Below are 22076 nucleotides of genomic sequence, written 5' to 3'. Positions count from 1 at the left end.
GTTTGTACTATGTGCTGTCATTCAGCAGAATGTGTGTAAAAGTGAAGTAAATGTTACACCAGAACTACCAGAGGAAAGCAAAAGCGCAGCTGTGAGCCACTAACACACGTATCTGTGTTGGTAGAGCATTAGGTCATCAGATGAAGGGTCCCAGGTTCAAATCCCAAATAATGTAATTTTTTTACTGTATTATGCTTGAAAGTGTTATATGGGACATCATGTTTATAAAATGTAAAAAGGCTGTTTGGAGTTTACACCAGTGCCCTCTTGGCAGCGTGCTTTCGCTTCATTTCTTTTAAAGTTGTAAATCTATAGAGTACATTTGTAATTTCACAGAATAAACATACGGACTAGGATAATAGAATAAAGAAACAATTGCATCACATACTGTGGAAGTATTATTGGCAATAATAATAATAATAATAATAATAATATCAATAATAATAATAATAATAATAATAATAATAATAATAATAATATCAATAAACAGATACGAAGAAAGTAAATTGGAAAAAGAAAACACTACATGGCAAGCACCCGTATCATCTAACACAGCCACACTTCGATCAAGACGCATCCAACACATGGCTAAGAAAAGGCAATATATACAGTGAGACGGAAGGATTCATGATTGCAATACAGGATCAAACAATAAACACCAGGTATTACAGCAAGCATATTATTAAAGATCCCAATACCACAACAGATAAATGCAGACTTTGCAAACAACAAATAGAAACAGTAGATCACATCACAAGCAGATGTACAATACTAGCAAATACAGAATACCCCAGAAGACATGACAATGTTGCAAAAATAATTCATCAACAGCTTGCCTTACAACATAAACTTATAAAACAACACGTTCCTACATACAAGTATGCACCACAAAATGTACAGGAGAATGATGAATACAAATTATACTGTAACAGAACCATTATAATGGATAAAACAATGCCACATAACAAACCTGACATCATACTCACTAATAAAAAGAAGAAATTAACACAACTAATCGAAATATCCATACCCAATACAACAAATATACAAAAGAAAACAGGAGAAAAAATTGAAAAATACATCCAACTGGCTGAGGAAGTCAAGGACATGTGGCATCAGGATAAAGTTGACATTATACCAATTATACTATCAACTACAGGAGTCATACCACACAATATCCACCAGTACATCAACGCAATACAGCTACATCCAAACATATATATACAACTACAGAAATCCGTAATTATTTATACATGTTCAATTACCCGAAAGTTCCTAAACGCAATGTAACATATACCGTACAGTTAAAAGGAAGTCACGCTTGATCAAGGTCCGCGTCACTTCCATTTCGAACCAGACCTAAGGTCTGAGAAAGGAAAGAAATATCAATAATAATAATAATAATAATAATAATAATAATATATCAATAATAATAATAATAACAATAATAATAACTGACTGCAGACAGCAGTGCTGCATGCATTAGATGTGCATATTGTTGCTAGATTCTCGTGTTTGTGCACACATACTGCTGTTGTGCGATATGAATCCATGGAACGTTATTGACATTCTTGTCAAACAGTAGCATATAACACTTTCACGCATTATACAGTAAAAGCAAAATTAAAGGAAATATGTCAATGGGTTTGAACCTGGGACCCTTCATGCGACAACTTAACGCTCCACCTATTTTTTTTAATTTTTTTAATTTTTTTTTTTTTTTTTTTTTTTTTTTTTCCTGTCCTTCAGGTTCCGTGCCAGCAATATGCTTTTGCTTTGCTGTGGTGGTTCTGGTGTAGCTTTTAATTAATGTTATACCTGTTCTGCTGGACGACAGCACATAGTACAAACCAGATTGTAGTTTGGGTGGATACTCTATCGAAAAGCAACCATTGGTACAAATCTGAGTGTCTGACGTCTGAAGGTTTGGGTGTCAGCTACAATTGACTTACTGGGCTGCAAAAGGCTAGTGTGGCACTGATTTTCAATGTATATTTCATGTACTGTGTGTATCATCTGATCTACATAAGTTTTGCCACACTGGCAAGGAATTTTGTAAATCATGGCTTTCTGTAGACCCAGATTGTCCTTTGACAAGCTGACTAGAGCAGTGATCATCACCAGTGGCCTGCAGATTACTTTAACTTGATGTTTCCTTAGGACCCTGCCTACTTTAGATGAAAGGTTGCAGATGTATGGAAGGAATACCCTGGTCTTGAACAGCTTCTTATCCTCTTGATGTTGTGGATGGTTATATTCTTTCCTCCTTAGTGCTGTATTGATCTGATGCGGAGAGTAACCATTAACTTTGACCACTGACAGTAGATGTTTCATCAGAAACAGTATGTGCCCGGTGCACCAACGTTCTAAGGATGCCGATAGTTTGTGAAGGGTGATGGCAACTTGACCCTTGCAGATATAGGTCCGTATATGTGGGCTTAATGGTAGACGGAATGCCCTACTTCAAGAATCACATCAGATACAGGACAACCATTATCATTCAGCACAGAGAAAGATAAGGAAAATGTCATCATTAAAAAAAAAAAATTGATAAACATAAACATGGAATATTAACCATTACAAGAGGCAATAAGTGAATGTTCAGTGCACATAAAGCTCTCACGATATAATCTTTTGCTCAGTGATTATCATGGAGTAAATATACTGATATTGTGTGTCCAGAATTAGTCCACTTAGGCTAACTTCCTTCTTAAGGTGCTTCTCAAAGTTCACTGTCAGGGCTGGACTACAGGAACCACCTCCAGAAGTAAAAGGCACTCAGTATAAATTACTTTCCCACTTAGCTACGATGTGGTATCATATGGCAGCATAGTGCCTCTAGTCCATCACCAGCATAATGTCTGGACTAATTCTGACACACGACTCACCCGTGAGTGCGACTGACCCATTTAAGTTGGCAAAGCATCGATTGCCACCAGTAGGCGTGGAAGGTAAATATGTTCCTGGAAATTAGGCAAGGACAGAGTAAGAAACTAGCAATCCCATTCCTTGCACTGCTCAGTAAAATACTTTTCTTTGATCTGTAATGTATTGCACAATTTTGCATACTGAAAACATACTTCTTAGACATTTGGATATGTTTTACAGGATGGATGTGCTGGGAACACCGTTTTCCACTTAGTTGCACGAGAATCATGTGATCCCGACTTACTTGTGATGCTGCTTGCAAAAACCAGCTATGCCAGTAACATCATAAATGAGAAAAATTTCAATGAAGACACCCCTCTACACATGGTTGCAGCAAATCATTCCATTTCTCCAGCACATCAGCGGCTTGCTGTTTGGCATCTGATTGAATCTGGAGCTAACCCAACAATTAAAAACAAGAGTCAAAAGGCACCTCTTAGTCTTGTACCAACTGAAAGGAAGCAGGTATTGTCTAATATAATAACCACCATATATATAATAACCACCATATATGTAACACCAGAGTGTGTAAATTCTCACTTTATGGAAGGACTTCTCTGGCTAAAGTGCTGTTTCTTCTTCTTCTTGTTATTCTTCCTAAATTTCACATGTTGTTGTTGTGGTCTTCAGTCCTGAGTCTGGTTTGATGCAGCTCTCCATGCTACTCTATCCTGTGCAAGCTTCTTTATCTCCCAGTACCTACTGCACCGCCCTCCAGTTCTAAATAGGTGATCCCTTGATGCCTCAGAACATGTCCTACCAACCGATCCCTTCTTCTAGTCAAGTTGTACCACAAACTCCTCTTCTCCCCAATTCTATTCAATACCTCCTCATTAGTTATGTGATCTACCCATCTAACCAGGTCATCGCCGTTTACAAGAAGGGACGTCGAACAGATGTGCAGAACTATAGACCTATATCTCTAACGTCGATCAGTTGTAGAATTTTGGCACATGTATTATGTTCGAGTATAATGACTTTTCTGGAGACTAGAAATCTACTCTGTAGGAATCAGCATGTGTTTTGAAAAAGACCGTCGTGTGAAACCCAGCTCATGCTCTTCGTCCACGAGAGTCAGAGAGCCATAGACACGGGTTCACAGGTAGATGCCGTGTTTCTTGACTTCCGCAAGGTGTTCAATACAGTTCCCCACAGTTGTTTGATGAACAAAGTAAGAGCATATGGACTATCAGACCAATTGTGTGATTGGATTGAAGAGTTCCTAGATAAGAGAACGCAGGATGTCATTCTCAATGGAGAGAAGTCTTCCGAAGTAAGAGTGATTTCAGGTGTGCCTCAGGGGAGTGTCATAGGACCGTTGCTATTCACAATATACATAAATGACCTTGTGGATGACATCGGAAGTTCACTGAGGCTTTTTGCAGATGATGCTGTGGTGTATCGAGAGATTGTGACAATGGAAAATTGTACCGAAATGCAGGAGGATCTGCAGCGAATTGACGCATGGTGCAGGGAATGGCAATTTAATCTCAATGTAGACAAGTGTAATGTGCTGCGCATACATAGAAAGATAGATCCCTTATCGTTTAGCTACAAAGTAGAAGGTCAGCAACTGGAAGCAGTTAATTCCATAAATTATCTGGGAGTACGCATTAGGAGTGATTTAAAATGGAATGATCATATAAAGTTGATCGTCGGTAAAGCAGATGCCGGACGGAGATTCATTGGAAGAATCCTAAGGAAATGCAATCCGAAAACAAAGGAAGTAGGTTACAGTACGCTTGTTCACCCACTGCTTGAATACTGCTCAACAGTGTGGGATCCGTACCAGATAGGGTTGATAGAAGAGATAGAGAAGATCCAACGGAGAGCAGTGCACTTCGTTACAGGATCATTTAGTAATCGTGAAAGCATTACGGAGATGATAGATAAACTCCAGTGGAAGACTCTGCAGGGGAGACACTCAGTAGCTCGGTACGGGCTTTTGTTAAAGTTTCGAGAACATACCTTCACCAAAGAGTCAAGCAGTATATTGCTCCCTCCTACGTATATCTCGCGAAGAGACGATGAGGATAAAATCATAGAGATTAGAGCCCACACAGAAGCATACCGACAATCCTTCTTTCCACGAACAATATGAGACTGGAATAGAAGGGAGAACTGATAGAGGTACTCAGGGTACCCTCCGCCACACACTGTCAGGTGGCTTGCGGCGTATAGATGTAGATGTAATCTTCAGCATTCTTCTGTAGCACCACATTTTGAAAGCTTCTATTCTCTTCTTGTCCAAACTATTTATCGTCCATGTTTCACTTCCATACATGGCTACACTCCATAGAAATACTTTCAGAAACGACTTCCTGACACTTAAATCTATATTTGATGTTAACAAATTTCTCTTCTTCAGAAATGCTTTCCTTGCCATTGCCAGTCTACATTTGATATCCTCTCTACTTCGACCATCATCAGTTATTTTGCTCCCCAAATAGCAAAACTCCTTTAAACTTTTAAGTGTCTCATTTCCTAATCTAATTTCCTCAGCGTCACCCGACTTAATTCGATTACATTCCATTATCCTTGTTTTGCTTTTGTTGATGTTCATCTTATATCCTCCTTTCAAGACACTGTCCATTCCGTTCAACTGCTCTTCCAAGTCCTTTGCTGTCTCTGACAGAATTACAATGTCATTGGCGAACCTCAAAGTTTTTATTTCTTCTCCATGGATTTTAATACCTACTCCGAACTTTTCTTTTGTTTCCTTTACTGCTTGCTGAATATAAAGATTGAATAACATCGGGGAGAGGCTACAACCCTGTCTCACTCCCTTCCCAACCACTGCTTCCCTTTCATGTCCCTCGACTCTTATACCTGCCATCTGATTTCTGTACAAATTGTAAATAGGCTTTCGCTCCCTGTATTTTACCCCTGCCACCTTCAGAATTTGAAAGAGAGTATTCCAATTAACATTGTAAAAAGCTTTCTCTAAGTCTACAAATGCTAGAAATGTAGGTTTGCATTTCCTTAATCTTTCTTCTAAGATAAGTCGTAGGGTCAGTTTTGCCTCACGTGTTCCAACATTTCTGCGGAATCCAAACTGATCTTCCCCGAGGTCGGCTTCTATCAGTTTTTCCATTCGTCCGTAAAGAATTCGCGGTAGTATTTTGCAGCTGTGACTTATTAAACTGATAGTTTGGTAATTTTCACATCTGTCAACACCTGATTACTTTGGGATTGGAATTATTATATTCTTCTTGAGGTCTGAGGGTATTTCGCCTGTCTCATACGTCTTGCTCACCAGATGGTAGAGTTTTATCAGGACTGGTTCTCCCAAGGCTGTCAGTAGTTCTAATGGAATGTTGTCTACTCCCGTCACCTTGTTTCGACTCAGGCCTTTCAGTGCTCTGTCAAACTCTTCATGCAGTATCATATCTCCCATTTCATCTTCATCTACCTCCTCTTCCATTTCCATAATATTGTCCTCAAGAACATCGCCCCTGTATAGACTCTCTATATACTCCTTCCACCTCTCTGCTATCCCTTCTTTGGTTAAAACTGGGTTTCCATCTGAGCTCTTGATATTCATACAAGTGGCTCTCTTTTCTCCAAAGGTCTCTTTAATTTTCCTGTAGGCAGTATCTATCTTACCCCTCGTGAGATAAGCCTCTACATCCTTACATTTGTCCTCTAGCCATCCCTGCTTAGCCATTCTGCACTTCCTGTCGATCTCATTTTTGAGATGTTTCTATTCCTTTTTGCCTGCTTCACTTACTGCATTTTTGTATTTTCTCCTTTCATCAATTAAATTCAGTATCTCTTCTGTTACCCACAGATTTCTACTAGCCCTCGTCTTTTTACCCTCTTGATCCCCTGCTGCCTTCACTATTTCATTCCTCAAAGCTACCCATTCTTCTTCTTCTATATTTCTTTTCCCCATTCCTGTCAATTGTTCCCTTATGCTCTCCCTGAAACTCTGTACAACCTCTGGTTCTTTCAGTTTATCCATGTCCCATCTCCTTAAATTCCCACCTTTTTGCAGTTTCTTCGGTTTTAATCTACAGTTCATAACCAATAGATTGTGGTCAGAGTCCCATCTGCCCCTGGAAATGTCTTACAATTTAAAATCTGGTTCCTAAATCTCTGTCTTACCATTATATAATCTATCTGAAACCTTTTAGTATCTCCAGGGTTCTTCCATGTATACAACCTTCTTTCATGATTCTTGAACCAAGTGTTAGCTATGGTTAAGTTATGCTCTGTGCAAAATTCTACCAGGCGGCTTCCTCTTTCATTTCTTAGCCCCAATCCTTATTCACCTACTACGTTTCCTTCTCTTCCTTTTCCTAGTGTCAAATTCCAGTCACCCATGACTATTAAATTATCATCTCCCTTCACTACCTGAATAATTTCTTTTATCTCATCATACATTTCATCAGTTTCTTCATCATCTGCAGAGCTAGTTAGCATATAAACTTTTACTACTGTGGTAGGTTTGGGCTTCGTGTCTATCTTGGCCACAATAATGCGTTCACTATGCTGTTTGCAGTAGCTTACCTGCACTCTTATTTTTTTATTCATTATTAAACCTATTCCTGCATTACCCCTATTTGATTTTGTATTTATAACTCTGTATTCACCTGACCAAAAGTCATGTTCCTTCTGCCACTGAACTTCACTAATTCCCACTATATCTAACTTTAACCTATCCATTTCCCTTTTTAAATTTTCTAACCTACCTGCCCAATTAAGGGATCTGACATTCCATGCTCCGACCCGTAGAACGCCAGTTTTCTTTCTCCTGATAACGACATCCTCTTGAGTAGTCCCCGCTCGGAGATCTGAATTGGGGACTATTTTACCTCCAGAATATTTTACCCAAGAGGACACCATCATCATTTAACCATACAGTAAAGCTGAATGCCCTGGGGAAAAATTACGGCTGTAGTTTCCCCTTGCTTTCAGCGGTTCGCAGTACCACAACAGCAAGGCCGTTTTGGTTAGTGTTACAGGGCCAGATCAGTCAATCATCCAGACTGTTGCCCCTGCAACTACTGAAAAGGCTGCTGCCCCTCTTCAGGAACCACACGTTTGTGAGTAAAACAGAACTGATACCTGGACATGATATTTATATGGTGCAAAAAGTGGCAATTATCTCTGAATGAGGAAAAGTGTAGTTGCTCCAGCAGGTGCATAACATTTCTTTTGTGAATGCATGCAGGTCTTTGTATGGGAAGTTGCCACTTTGTTTGGGCTGAACCTTTCCTTTCTTTTCCTAATATTAGTGCACATATACAATTTGTCATGAGCAGTAATGATACAGAATAGGTATGGTAGGTGTTGTCCACTAGCCAATTTATGACAAAAAAGCAAAGATACATATATCGCCCCTTGCTGATTTAGTGATTTTGGCATACCTGTGCACCTGATTTTTGAAGCTTTTCCATTGCCTGCAAATATCACACAATGGTGGTATGATCACAGTTCATCAAATTTGCCAGTTTTTGAGTACACTGACATGGATCATTGTGGATTAATGCAATTAAATGATTTTCATCAAACACTGAGGTGTTTTTGAACATGGAGAGTCACTAATGTCAAAATTCCCTCCTTAAAATGAGAAAACCATTTTCTTGCTGTGCTCTGCCCAATGATATTACCCCATACATGGTGCAAGTGTTTCTGGCTGCCTCCACTGCTGTCAACCCTCTACTGCAATCAAACAGAAGAATATCTTGGAAGTATTTCTCCACTTGGCACTCCATTTTCTAGTGGCGACATCTCTACTCACTATCTCCAAATGACAAAATGACAATATGTAAACTCAAATAGCAAAAGTGAATTATAAATAGAAAATGACAATTGATAAATAAGCCCATAGCCACTGGAATACCAATGTGGAAAACAAAATTGCTATGAACTTATGTATCAACCTAATATACATTACAAGCTACGTATAACACAGGATACTTTTCAGTTGCTTTGATATGCTTAGAACCTCACTGGTAACAATCTTGTCGGGTGCTTATCTGAATGAGCATATAACTAGACTGACTGTACCTGCTATCAAGAACAACTCTGACATGATTCACAACTCCATTGATAGAACCGAACCACAGGAATATGAGTAAGGGTTGCGAGAAAGGCGGAGATCCTCAGCAAAGAAAACACAGACCGACCAACTTTCTGGGAAGTGACTGAAAGAAACAGCATTTCCCTCACGTACATGCTTACATAGCCATATTCTTCATACCTGTGTTCTCAGTTTTATTGCTAAATTAAATACTAATGATGGTGAGTGCAAAATCCAACCACTGTTATGTAAGTCATAACACTGTCGGAGTTATGATAGTTTGTTACTAGTATACATCTTAACATTAACTGCATGGCACATGTTCTTCTCAATTTTTTCGACGAATGTTTTTAAAGTGCTATATTCATCCGAACTGCAATTTCTTGGATGTTATGTTGATCTGCTTTACTAAGTACTGATGCAAACAAATTATTGTTATATTAAAATATTTTATATATTTTATTGTTATTTTTATTAAAAATGAAGGGATCTGTGTAATGTTTCAAGATATTGGTAGTAGGGTGATAACAGAGAGAGACAGTAATAAATTATGACTCTCCTCTTCCTCCCTCTCCCCCCCACTCTTTTAACTAGTTCTAATATTGCATGGGTGATCACAGTCAGATGTCACAAAATTGACCAATTCATTTATCCCTGCCACCCTCCTCCCCACCCTCACTAGATGAAAAGCAGGTGGTTATAATTAAAGTGACGGTGTTCTGAATGATGCAGTGCAGGCTGCATACATCATAGGATTCTGAAACATGGTAGATGTGTTCACAAATCACTGTGTTCATGGAGTATGCTGAGAAAATAATAGTTCCACTTTCTGCCACCAGGTGAAAATATAGTGCTGTAAGTAGTCAGAATGTGAAATGTTTCCTGTTTTGATGTCAGTATGCTGTTTGTCACTTGGTGGTGTATGTTGATTTCTTTTGTGATGTGAATGTTGGTATAAAGGGTTAAAAAGGTTGAAGTTTTCTGTGTGAAACACCGTGGCTATTGAGAAGTTGTTTTATCAGAACAACCGCAATCAGAAAAACTGCATTGTGGGAATATCATTGACAGAAACAGCTGCAAAGGTGGCCCCATGTCAATAAATGGGCTAAAGAATATGATCAAGAAATTTGAAGAAACAGGTGAATTAGGTGTGCAGCAGGGGAAGGGAGTTGGCCCTTTCCCATGGCAGTTGTTGATGAGGTTGCTTTAGCTATAGCTGACTGCAGCCAGTGCTCTGTCTGTGTCATGGAAATTGTCTCTCTCCTTGTAAAGAGTTCAAAAGATTTTGTAATGATTTTTACACTTGTATTCCTACAACATTCAGAATGTGAAGCAAATGAAGCTCCAAGATTGGCATATTCTTTGGATGGACAAGGCACTTTTTACTCTGCACTGTGCTTTGAATGCACAGAACTGTCACATGTGGGGTTCTGCTCCACCACATGTTGTGCAGAAACATCAGCTGCTTATAGCTTGTGTAACTCTTTGGTATAGTTTCTCAAGCACCTTCATTCTCAGTTTTTTTTCCCCTCTGAGGAGAGTAGATGACACCTTGCAGACCTGTTAGGCTTACAGTGACATCTGCACATCATAAGGGCCTCATTGTGGAACAGATTATTCCATCTTTTCAAGAACACTACTGTCTCCACACCACTATTTTCATGCAAGATGGTGTGTCACCACATGCCACTTGCCAGGTGAAAGATTTGCTTTGAGAAATCTTTGGTAATGACTGCAACACATCTGGCAATTTCGAGGTGTGTGGTCTTCCACATCCTCTGACCCAAATCCATGTGACTTCTGGTTGTGAAGGTATCTCAAAGATCATGTCGATCAGGGTTGTATTCAGATTCTTACTGATCTGAAGGATGGCATATGGCCACACGGGATTAGCCGACCGGTCTAAGGCGCTGCAGTCGTGGACTGTGCGGCTGGTCCCGGCGGAGGTTCGAGTCCTCCCTCGGGCATGGGTGTGTATATTTGTCCTTAGGATGATTTAGGTTAAGTAGTGTGTAAGCTTAGGGACTGATGAGCTTAGCAGTTAAGTCCCATAAGATTTCACACACATTTGAACATTTTTTTTTAATGGCATATGATGACATATTGCTCTAATTGCACAGGAGGTGTTGTGAGCATTGACCATGCTATGTTCTGGATGCAGTATGTTGCTGATCAGGAGACTGTATTGAATACATGTCATAACTTGTGACCATATCCTAATAAATGCACCCATGGCACATTCTGACTGCTTACAGTGCGATATTTTCACCTGTTGGCAGAAAGTGGAACTATTATTTCTTTCACTAAATTCCACGAGTGCACTGATTGATGAACATGCCCATTTCAACATCCTGCGATGTATGCAGCACTCTGAACACTGTCGGCTTAATTATAACTATCCGGTATCTGCAGGCACCCGCGGAAATGGATATCGTGTAGGTAGAGTGTGCCACATCCAGTGAATATTGGGTTTGTTCCAGTAATTGATACTTCCACAAGGCCTGAGTAGTATTCATGAGTTATTATTGGACCCTTTGAAAGGCAACTAATAAGAAGATTTTAAATCTCAGAAAAGACTGCATATAATCCTACATGCAGATGAAATTGATGTCATCTTTCGTGATGCTTATACCTATGTTTTGTAAAATAACACAAACTGACTTTTCTATACAGCTAAATTGTTTCCTTTTGTGTTTAGACCATGTGTGTATTGTATTAATTTTTTGTGCTATCATTTGCAGGACATTAAGAATGTGTTATATCATAAGAGACAAGTTATATCCCAGTAGTGGAATATGGAAAGTACAGCAAGGACAATTTCTTTACACAGTAATGTGGGAAGAAGACTAGTGTATTATGAAGAAGCTTCCTTAGACCATTATAGTGTGAGAATAATTTCATTTACTGCCACTGAGTGCTTTTCTCTGGATTTATGCTTGTTGGTTATTGCACACTATTTCTATGGAACACTACATGTATATTTTTTAAATGTTAAAACTGTTACACAGTTGATTCACTTGAGCTTGTGTGTGTGTGTGTGTGTGTGTGTGTGTGTGTGTGTTTGTTTGTTGGATATGTTTTTTTATATGTATGAGCAAGAGAGGGAGTGAAAAATCTTCATTCTTGTATTTGTAGTAGTATCAAAAATGTTTTATCACTTTAAGCAGAAATTGTAGGTGAAACATTTTCACATATAGTTATTTTATACTGAAAATACATAATGTTCTGTGATGCTTCAGATTAACACTCATTCTTGTTTTATATTCTGATGTATGTGTGCATATCAAAACTGAACTGAGAACCATGTAACTTAAAACATTATTTGAATAAAGTGAAAAAATTTGTAAATAGAAAAATATGTTTGTCTGCAAGCAGCATGCTACAAGGGTATTTGAATGACTTAAATGAGTAATAGGGATCCTTGGCATAGAAAGCAACTTGAAGAGTTGAAAACAAGTAAGTCATTTGGTCTGAATTAAATCCCAGTTCAGTTTCCCCTTACTTACCTTGCATTTATTGTGAATCTCTTGCACAGTGCAAAGTACCAAGTGACTGGAAAAAAGCAAAGGGGACCCCTGTATATAAGAATGGTAAAATAACAGACCTGCAAAATTACAGTCCAATATCCTTAACATTCATTTGCAGCAGAAGTCTTGGATATATTCTCAATTAGAATATAATAAATTTCCTTGAGACAGAAAAGCTTCTGTCCACAAATCAGCACGGATTTAAAAAAAACATCATTCGTGTAAAACCCAGCTTGCTCTGCTCTCACATGATATCATAAAAACCATGGATGGAAGGCAGTAGGTAGAGTCCATATACCTAGATTTTTGGAAAGTGTCTGACATGGTACCCCACTGAAGATTGTTAATGAAGCTACAAGCAATTTGGATAGGTTCCCAGATATGTGAGTGGCTGAAATACTTCTTAAGTAATAGAACCCAGTACATTGTTGTTGATGGTGAGTATTCTTCTGGGACAAGGGTATTGTCAGAAGTGCCCAAGGAAAGTGTGATAGGACTGCTCTTATTCTCTACTAGCTGAGAAACCCAGCATTGCCTGTGTATTTATCTGTTGTTGCACCAAAGACTTCATATATGTGAAATATATTTTTTACTTACAAAGGTTCTTCATATGCAAGTTCAAAGTTGTATGATTGGGGATATGAAGAAGAGATTGCTTGCTTCTCAAAAACAGGAGAGCTGCCCATGTGAAAAGCAACTTACAGTAAGTTTCACAACAAGCAGCGTCCAACCTTATGCTTTTGTTCACAGACGTGGCATAAAATAAGCGCATCAGGAACTGTAAATGCGGAAAGCAAAATGCTAAAATGTTACTTGTAAGTGGGATTCTGGGTATAAAATCTCACTTCCCATCAAAATTTCTACTTCTATGGCGTTTACATTAGAGAGAAGCAAGGGAGAGAAGTAACTATATGCCTCTGAGTGAAAGATTCTGAGGAGCGACATAATTCATGATACCCTTGATCAGAGTTACATTGTGCCTCACTTTTTTGGAAGAAGGTTTTAAGGGTGAGTTAAAGCCTGATGTTCTCAAGCCACAGCAAGTCTCACTCCAAGATCTGATTCTTGAGACTGCATAGTCCTCAGTTTTTCAGCTGTTCTTATGTGTTCAAAAAGACTTGACTGTTTTCTATGCATGTTTGTTCTTAAACAAAAGAAAATTGAAATGAAATGAGTAGGTACCCAGATCACAAAGCAAACTTAATAAATTCATTTTTCCTAGCAAAGAGTATAAAAAAACTATTGAAAGAAGCAAAGAAATGTTGTCAAGTTTTTAACACGCAAAATGAAGTTAGTAAATCCATATATCACACCCAATTAAACGCCCAAACTCGTAAGCTGAGGAGATGCTTTTAGCTAGAACTTTCACCCGCTGACTACAATTGTGTACATTAATTTTGCAACAGAAATATTTCTTCTCAATGGAAACCTCATATACAAATCTGTGGATGTTCAATCTTTATCTCATTCACAAGTGCCCCCCACTTGTTGGGCATCACTGTAAAAATATTGACAAGTGAATGTATTGGTGTGCAGCAGCTTGCAATTGTCAGATTTCATAATAGTTGTTGGTCAGTTATACTCCACAGCATAATCAAATATTGTCGCAGAAGAAGCAGGGTAGTACGGTCACCATGGTGTAGTGGTTATGATACTAGACTGTTGCATGGAGGGTTGTGAGTTCAGAACTCACCTGAACTGTAAAATTTTAATTTCTATATTTGGTTCGAGTACATTCTAGAAGTATCCAAAAATGTCAAGAATCATTGTACTGGAATGTTCTGTAACTGTATATATATACCATATGTGTTCTGGCCGGAGGCAGTTCACTCTGTGCTCTTGTATGTGCAAGTGCTGAGTAAACCTTCGTTAAGTGAAGTTAGTGTTCATCATTCAGCTAATTACACCTTCTTCTACATTACATTATTCTGGTGGAGATGCTGGGTATTGGAACTTGTGATAGCGCACATTATTGATGACACAGTGGCTCCCATCAGGCTACGACAGAGCTGCGATTTATGTGTCGAGAAACCCGAGTTCGAGCCATATTCAACAGATCCCAATCTATTGGCACCAGAAGAAGAAGAAGAGGATGTTATCATGACAACAACAGTGTGCCACCATATGAGACATCCGTCCGCGTTCTCTGGTGACGATGGCCAAGACTGAAACAAGTGGCTGAAGGTATATGAACGTATAGCCAAATTTAACAAATGGGATGACACCATGTGTTTGGCTAACGTATTTTTCTACTTGGAGGGCACTGCCAAGCAATGGTATGAGAACAAAGAGGAGAAGTTCACAAGCTGGGAAGTATTCCAGGCGGAACTGCACAAGTATTTTGGCGACACACAACGGCAGAACTCCAAGGCTGAAGATAAATTAAAGTGCAGGTCACAGTGTCCAGGAGAAACTATAGCATCCTGCATTCATAACGTCTTGGAGCTGTGTAAAATAGTGGATCCTAGAATGAAGGAGGAAGATAAGGTTGCACTTCTCATGAAGGGTGTTGCTGAGGACATGTATCAAGCCTTACTCCTGAAGGAGGTTTCGACAGCAGACGACTTCATAAAATGGTGACAGTATATCGAGACAATGCATCAAAAAAGAATTACATGCAAGAAGTTTGAATGGCTTCCAAATGTCGTATCGATGTCTGTGATGGAGGAAGGAACTGATTTCACAAGTGTTCTACGTCAGATAGTTAGAGAGGAAGTTCAGGAGGCACTTGGAGCGCATGGCAGGCAAAAAACTGAGACACTTCAAGAGGTCATAAGTGAGGAAGTGGAACAGACATTGAACCCAATCTCTCTTCCTTCATTTCCCTTAAAAACAGTGAAAATGTTGAGACCCAGGCAAAGTTACGTTCCTACAATGACACATGAGGAACCTGTTTGGGCACCAAGGAAGACTGATGTCTAGATGACCCAGGATAACCAACCAGTATGTTTCCATTGCGGATGACTGGGACATGTGGTGCACTATTGTCAAGAAAGGTGGCGGATATTTGATGACACCCGTGCCAGAAGACAGCAGACCGATCTTAGCCGACGCCAACTCTGGAACGACGAAAATGAACAAGAAGATGGAGGTGCAGGACGATGTAGGTCACAATTGCCACAAGCTAGCCGCTGGAGAGGACACTCCCCAACACATTGATCAAGGTCTTTATTGCTATTTAGAAGCTCCAGCTGATCACCTAGCCGCCGCAACCTGGAAAACTAAGGGATGCGACCTTCCTTGGAGGTGACGCCGCTGAAGAGAAAAATTCTCTGCAATCAATCATACAAAAGTGAGAGAAACTATGTCGATATCCTCATGGATGGCCAATCGGCCCAAGCTCTTGTGGACTCTGGAGCATCACATTCAGTCATTTCAGTGAAGTACCATCACCAGTTGCCGAAACTGTACTTGTTGACAGCAAAAAATATCTGCTGAAGGTGGCTAACGGGAAATATGTAAAACCTACAAGAAGATGTGTCATGTGTGTGGGTCTAAGTGGCCATACACAGCCCTTAGAATTCAAGAATTCATCATCTTAAAAGAGTGTAGTCATGATGTCATTCTTGGATGGGACTTTTTGAAAGCTTCTCAGGCAATTATAGATTGTGGTTGCTCGAAGATTATGCTAGACGAGATAAGATACTGTGGACAGGAAGATGCGCATCCAAATGTGAGGAGACTATGTGTGTTGGATGAAGTGATCATTCCTGTAGTCAGTGCTAGAAAGGTAACTGTCATGTGGCATGCCATGCAGCAACCCTTTGATCTTGTAGTGGAATGTAAGAGAAGCATACCATTGAAGAATGACTTGGTCATTCCAGCCTCTGTCATCTTGTTTAAGAATGGATTCGGTGAATTGTGGATAGTTAATTGTCACTGAGAACCGCAGATCTTTCCAAGATGCATGTGCATAGCAAATGCTGAGCCGTTAATTGCCGAATAACTGAGCGTCATAGGAACCTCCCATGCCGAATCTATGGGTGAAATTGACACTATCACTATGAGACAAGATCTTTTAGCTTGGTTATCACCAGATCTCACTAAGGAACAACAGAAGAAGCTACTTGCCATTCTTCAAGAGTTCTTTGAAAGCTACAATCCACAGGCGAAGAGCAAATCAAACAAATCAACAGTGAAGGATCGGATTAGCACTGGAGACCATCAACCAATAAGCCAGTGAGCGTACCATGTGTCAGCAATGGAACAGCAAATAATTCATGATGAGGTAGAGAAAATGATGAAGAATGACATCATTCATCCTTCACAGAGCCCATGGTCATCACCAGTGGTTCTCATCAGGAAGAAGGATGGCAGTTGGTGCTTTCATGCTGATTACAGAAAGCTTAATAAGATATCTAAAAAGGACGTTTATCCCCTTTCACGAATTGATGATACACTAGATTATGTGAAGGGGCTAAGTTTTTCTCAAACATGGACATGTACTAGGGATACTGGCAAATCGAAGTAGATGAAGCTGATTGTGAGAAAATGGCATTCATCTCCCCTGAGGGCCTGTATGAGTTTAAGGCAATGTCATTTGGTTTGTGTAATGCACCAGCAACTTTTGAACGGATGATGGATAATCTTCTAAGTCACCTGGAGTGGACGGTGTGTCTTTGTTATTTAGATGTTTTCAGAGACATTTGATGAACATGTAAAAAGATTGAGGGCTGTTCTTAAGTGCCTCCAACAAGGCAAACTGAAACTTAAGCCAAGAAAGTGTCTCTTTGGAGCAAAAGAAATCAAAATACTTGGAAATAATTGTGTCAACAAAGGTGTGCAGCCAGACCCAGAAAAGGTGAGATCTATAACGGAATTTCCTATTCCTAAATATATTAGAGATGTGAGAAGATTCCTTGGATTATGTTCTTATTACCATTGTTTTATCAAAGACTTTCATATCAAAGACAGGCCACTCCAAGAGTTGTTAAAAGCCGATGCTAAATTTATCTGGGGTGGTGCTCAACAAGATTCTTTCAATGTGCTGTGAAAAGCTCTGATGACTGACCCTGTACTTGGTCTGTATGATGAGAGAGCACCTACAGAACTACACACAGATGCCAGTGGGTATGGAATTGGTGCTGTTCTGGTGCTAATTTCGGATGGAAAAGAGAATGTTTTAGCCTATACTTCTAGAACACTTACAAAAACCAAGAGAAAACTACAGAAAGACAATGTCTTGCTGTGACCTGGACCATGTGCAGATTTCAACAGTATCTGTATGGAAGGCCATTCACAGATGTTACAGACCATCATTCACTTTGTTGGTTGACAAGTCTTAAGGATCCAACAGAACGACTTGCCGGGTGGGCACTACATCTTCAGGAGTAAGACATTACCATAGCATACAAAAGTGGAAGAAAACATCAAGATGCCGACTGTCTCTCAAGAAACCCTGTGCAAGAGCATCAAGACTTTGATGACGATAGTGACTGTCTTACTGCACTCCACGATCTCTCTGCTGAGCAGAAGAAGGACGTCAAGATATCTCAAATTATGCTTGCCTTAAATCGGTCAGAGGATGTGAGAGGGCATCTTAAGGTAGTTAATGGATTACTTTGCAAGAAAAACTTTGATCCGTTTGGATAGAGGTGGCTACCAGTGATTCCTAAACATATGTGCCTAGATGTTCTATAGAAATTCCATGACACAGCTGAGGCTGGACACTTAGGATTTATTAAGACATGCAATAGGATCCGCAAGAGATTATTCTGGCAAGGTTTATTTAGGAGTGTCCATCACTATGTGTTGCACTGTCAAGAGTGCCAGAAGTGAAAGACAGTTCCTCAGAAACCACCTGGCTGACTCATACCAATTCCATCAGCCAAAACGCCTTTCCAGCATGTTGGGATTGACCTCCTCAGATGATTTCCATCTGCTAGAGGCAATAGATGGCTTATTGTTTGCACTGATTAGCTGACATGCTATGCCATTACAAAAGCCATAAAAACAGCCAAAGCATTTGAGGTAGCCAAATTCATCGTGGAAGACATTGTATTACAACACGGTGCCCCAAGGTCATTAATTTCGGATCGAGGGAAAGTTTTTCAATCGAATCTTGTGACAGAGATAAACTGTCGGTGCAACATTACTCATCACATGACAACTTCCTTCCATCTGCAAACTAACGGCCTTACTGAATGCCTTAATAAGACCTTGGCTGACATGCTATCAATGTTCATCAATGTTGAGCAGAGCTACTTTTCGTGACGTTTGCCTATAGCACCACCAAACAAGACACCACAAGTGTGACTCCTCAAGCTTTCCCGGTGGATGGGTTTTAAATAGTCTTCACGGGTTCACTGCCGGCAAACCCGTGAAGACTATTTACAAGACACCACAGGATTTACGCCATTTTTCCTGGTGCATGAGCATGAGGCATCTACATTACATCCTGATTACATGGATGATGACTACATTGGCCAGGTGTTAACCAGAGCTGAGGAAGCTTGGCAGTTAGCTCGACTCTGCAAGCTGTAGGCTCAAGAAAATGATCGCCGATAGTATGACGCGAGCCACCGCCCTGTTGTCTACCAGCCTGGTGACCTCGTCTGGATGTTCACTCCTGTTCAGGAGGTTGGTCTCTCTGAGAAGCTCCTCAGGCGTTACTTTGGACCTTATAAGGTTGTAAAACAGTTGTCTGATGTTACTTATGAAGTTAAAGATTTCGACCCCAGCACAAGATGATGAAAGATCAGAGATATGGTCCATGTCCTTCGAATGAAGCCCTATAAGGATCCTGCAACCCAGGGTAAATTTGAAGCTCCAGTGACAGGCAACAAGTGGAAAGGTTATGAAGAGTGTAGCGGCAAAGGAAGTTCTAAGAAGATCACCGCCAGGGTGAACATGTCATCGGGAGTCAGAGAATGCAGGACCGATGATTCATTCCAAGACTAGGCGGATGTAATACCGAGATGCTGTTCTCTTAAGGAGGGAGCAATGTCACAGAAGAAGCTGAGTAGCCCAGTCACCATGGTGTAGTAGTTATGATACTGGACTGTTGCATGGAGGGTTGTGAATTCAAAACTCACCTGAATCGTAAAATTTTAATTTATATATTCAGTTCGAGTACATTCTAGAAATATCCACAAATGTCAAGAATCATTGCACTGGAATGTTCTGTAACTGTATATACACCATGTGTGTTGTGAATGAAAGCAGTTCACTCCACGCTCTTGTATGTGCAAGTGCTGAATAAACCTTCGTTAAGTGAAGTTAGTGTTCATCATTCATCTAATTACACCTTCTTCTTCATGACAATATTATTATTATTATTATTGTTAATTTGCATGGTGATTATTGAATTATCATGGTATTTATTACAACAGTAAATACTTCAAAAATAACTGTTATAGTCCACAAAAAGAAGCCAAGGTAATGAATTATATATTGAAAGTGGGTACATATGTTTGTATAAATCTTGCTGCATCTGAAATCATTAAAAAATCGTCTAAGAGCATTAGAGCATAATGAAAAATTTTCCTTCCTCCAGAAAAAATTCATATCTGAACAGGTTAAATTGTGATATATTTCTTTTCTGTGCACAATGTTGATGAAATGAAACCTATATGTTGACCCAAGCTATGTTCACGTTACCTTTGAAAACCCCATGAAAATTCGTCCATTAATGTTTTCATCAGGTGAGAATCAATAGGCTAAGGCTGTATGGGAGGGAATGTTTGACATGTAAAGAATGGCAACTGTGGAAATGTAAGTACTATTGTTTGTTAGTAGGTTTAATGTGGACAGAAGTGTGTAGTTGGCCTTCAGTGAGGATGAGATCAACATCAAGGAAAGTGGCACGGGATTCGGAATAGTACCTTGCGAAATTTAATTGGGAGAAGCTGTTCAGAGATTCCAGGAATTTTTACACATCAGCCTCACTATGAATCCATATGGTAGAGATGTCATCAATGTATCTAAACCAAATCAGGGGCTGAAAAGTTATGGATCTCAGGAAAGGTCCCTTTGAGCGACCCATGAAAATGTTGGCATAGGAAGGAGCCGTCCTGGTTCCCATGCCCATAGCCATGATCTGTTTGTATGTCTGACATTCTTCTCTCCATGTCAAATTCCCCCCCCCCCCCCCCCCCCCATACAGCTTTGGCATTTGAGGCAAACATATTTGTTCAGATTCAGACTATTTACAGCAATACACCATCATTCTCACCTTGTATGTCTGACATTCTTCTCTCCATGTCAAATTTTCCCTCCCATACAGCCTTGGCATTTGAGGCAAACATATTTGTTCAGATTCAGACTATTTACAGCAATACTCCATCATTCTCACCTCAGACTTCACTGGACGTAATTACCGCACTAGCCTATTTCAGAAGCAGATTTCCTGGGTCTTCACACCCAATTCTAGTACTGCTGATTTCTCCAAAAAGCAACTTCAGAGCACGCCACTGATCTCTCAGTATTATCCTGATCTGGAATGTATTAATCAGCTGCTTTGACAAGGCCATGACTTCCTAAAATCATGCCCTGAAATGAGACCCATTCTGTCTGAGATTTTGTCCACCACACCTAGTATGGTTTTTTGTTGCCCTCCCAATCTCCAGAATCTGATTCTTCTCCAGACACCAGTTTCTCAGAACTCCACAGGTGAGAACTAGCACTACAGCATGTCCTTCATTCTCACCACCCACCTGGCCTCGATTTCTTCTGTCTCAGCATTTTGTCACAGTAACTACTCCTTTTTACACTCCACTTTAGTTTTCTACATCTTTAATTTTCGTACCTCTCTATTTTTCACTGTCCCCTTCCTACCTCTGTTACATAAATGCACTTTGCTTTTCACTCCTATTAACTTGTACATGATTTTTTAGCAGTAATATCTGTCCTGCATATTACCCTGTTTTCCACCTTAAAGCTCTGAGGGTTTCAAATCTTGTCCAGTGCAGTCTCCAACAATCAGTGTTTCCTTCTCACCCCATCTGGTAAGCCTCCCCTGACCTGCCGTTCTGGATGACTTTTCTGAAATCTACCCCGTTTCCTAGATCTCTCCAGTCCTTTCCCTTCACTCCTCTTCCTTCCCCTTCAACCCTTCTGCCTGAAGAAGAGCCACTGCCTCTGAAAGCTTGCCTAGTTATAACTTTTTTATGCATGTGTTTTCCTGCCACTTGGTATGTTTTTTTATATGTCCAGTTACATTATATTAACTAATACCTAACATGAATTCTTCAACTATGTCTGTGCCTTACATAAACCCTTGCAAACGTGATATTGCTTTATGTATGTTGTTGACATTTTCATACTGTCAACAGTCAAATGATGGACAGAGGACAGCCATGCTTGATGGACTAATAAATCATGGGACAGTATTTCTGGCTACTACTTACTTTCAGGAGGTGATTTGTGTAATACTGGCAATAGACATATATAAAAGTAAAAGTGTCTGTTGACTGTACCACACAATTCCTTACAGAAGTTAAGTGCTCTCCAACAGTTATGCCCCATTATTTAATAGTTTTATGGATCTAATTTTCTTGTGACGCAACTACTTAATGGGGCTGAATAAGTGCTGCACGAAGTTCTTGCTTCATCATATTTGTCAGTCTCAAGTTTTTGAAGACTATCTCCATTGT

General features: G+C 39.8%; 1 protein-coding gene across 4 annotated transcripts in view; it reads left to right on the top strand.

Moving 5' to 3' along the window:
* The window catches only part of LOC126203562 (uncharacterized), a 292843-nt gene extending 280531 nt beyond the window's left edge, over positions 1-12312 (top strand). For 3 of the 4 annotated variants that reach the window (XM_049937888.1, XM_049937886.1, XM_049937887.1), the window contains 2 exons: positions 3109-3393; positions 11698-12312. In XM_049937888.1, coding sequence (XP_049793845.1) covers positions 3109-3393; positions 11698-11745 — 333 coding nt within the window. In that variant the 3' untranslated portion in view covers positions 11746-12312. The remainder of the gene's footprint in view (positions 1-3108; positions 3394-11697) is intronic. The other variant, XM_049937889.1, reaches the window with a different exon arrangement.
* The last annotated feature ends 9764 nt before the right edge of the window (positions 12313-22076 follow it).

Source organism: Schistocerca nitens, chromosome 9, assembly GCF_023898315.1.
Source record: "Schistocerca nitens isolate TAMUIC-IGC-003100 chromosome 9, iqSchNite1.1, whole genome shotgun sequence".
NCBI lineage: Eukaryota > Metazoa > Arthropoda > Insecta > Orthoptera > Acrididae > Schistocerca > Schistocerca nitens.
The sequence above is the reverse complement of the archived record's forward strand: the minus strand, read 5'-3'. Positions and strand labels throughout refer to the sequence as shown.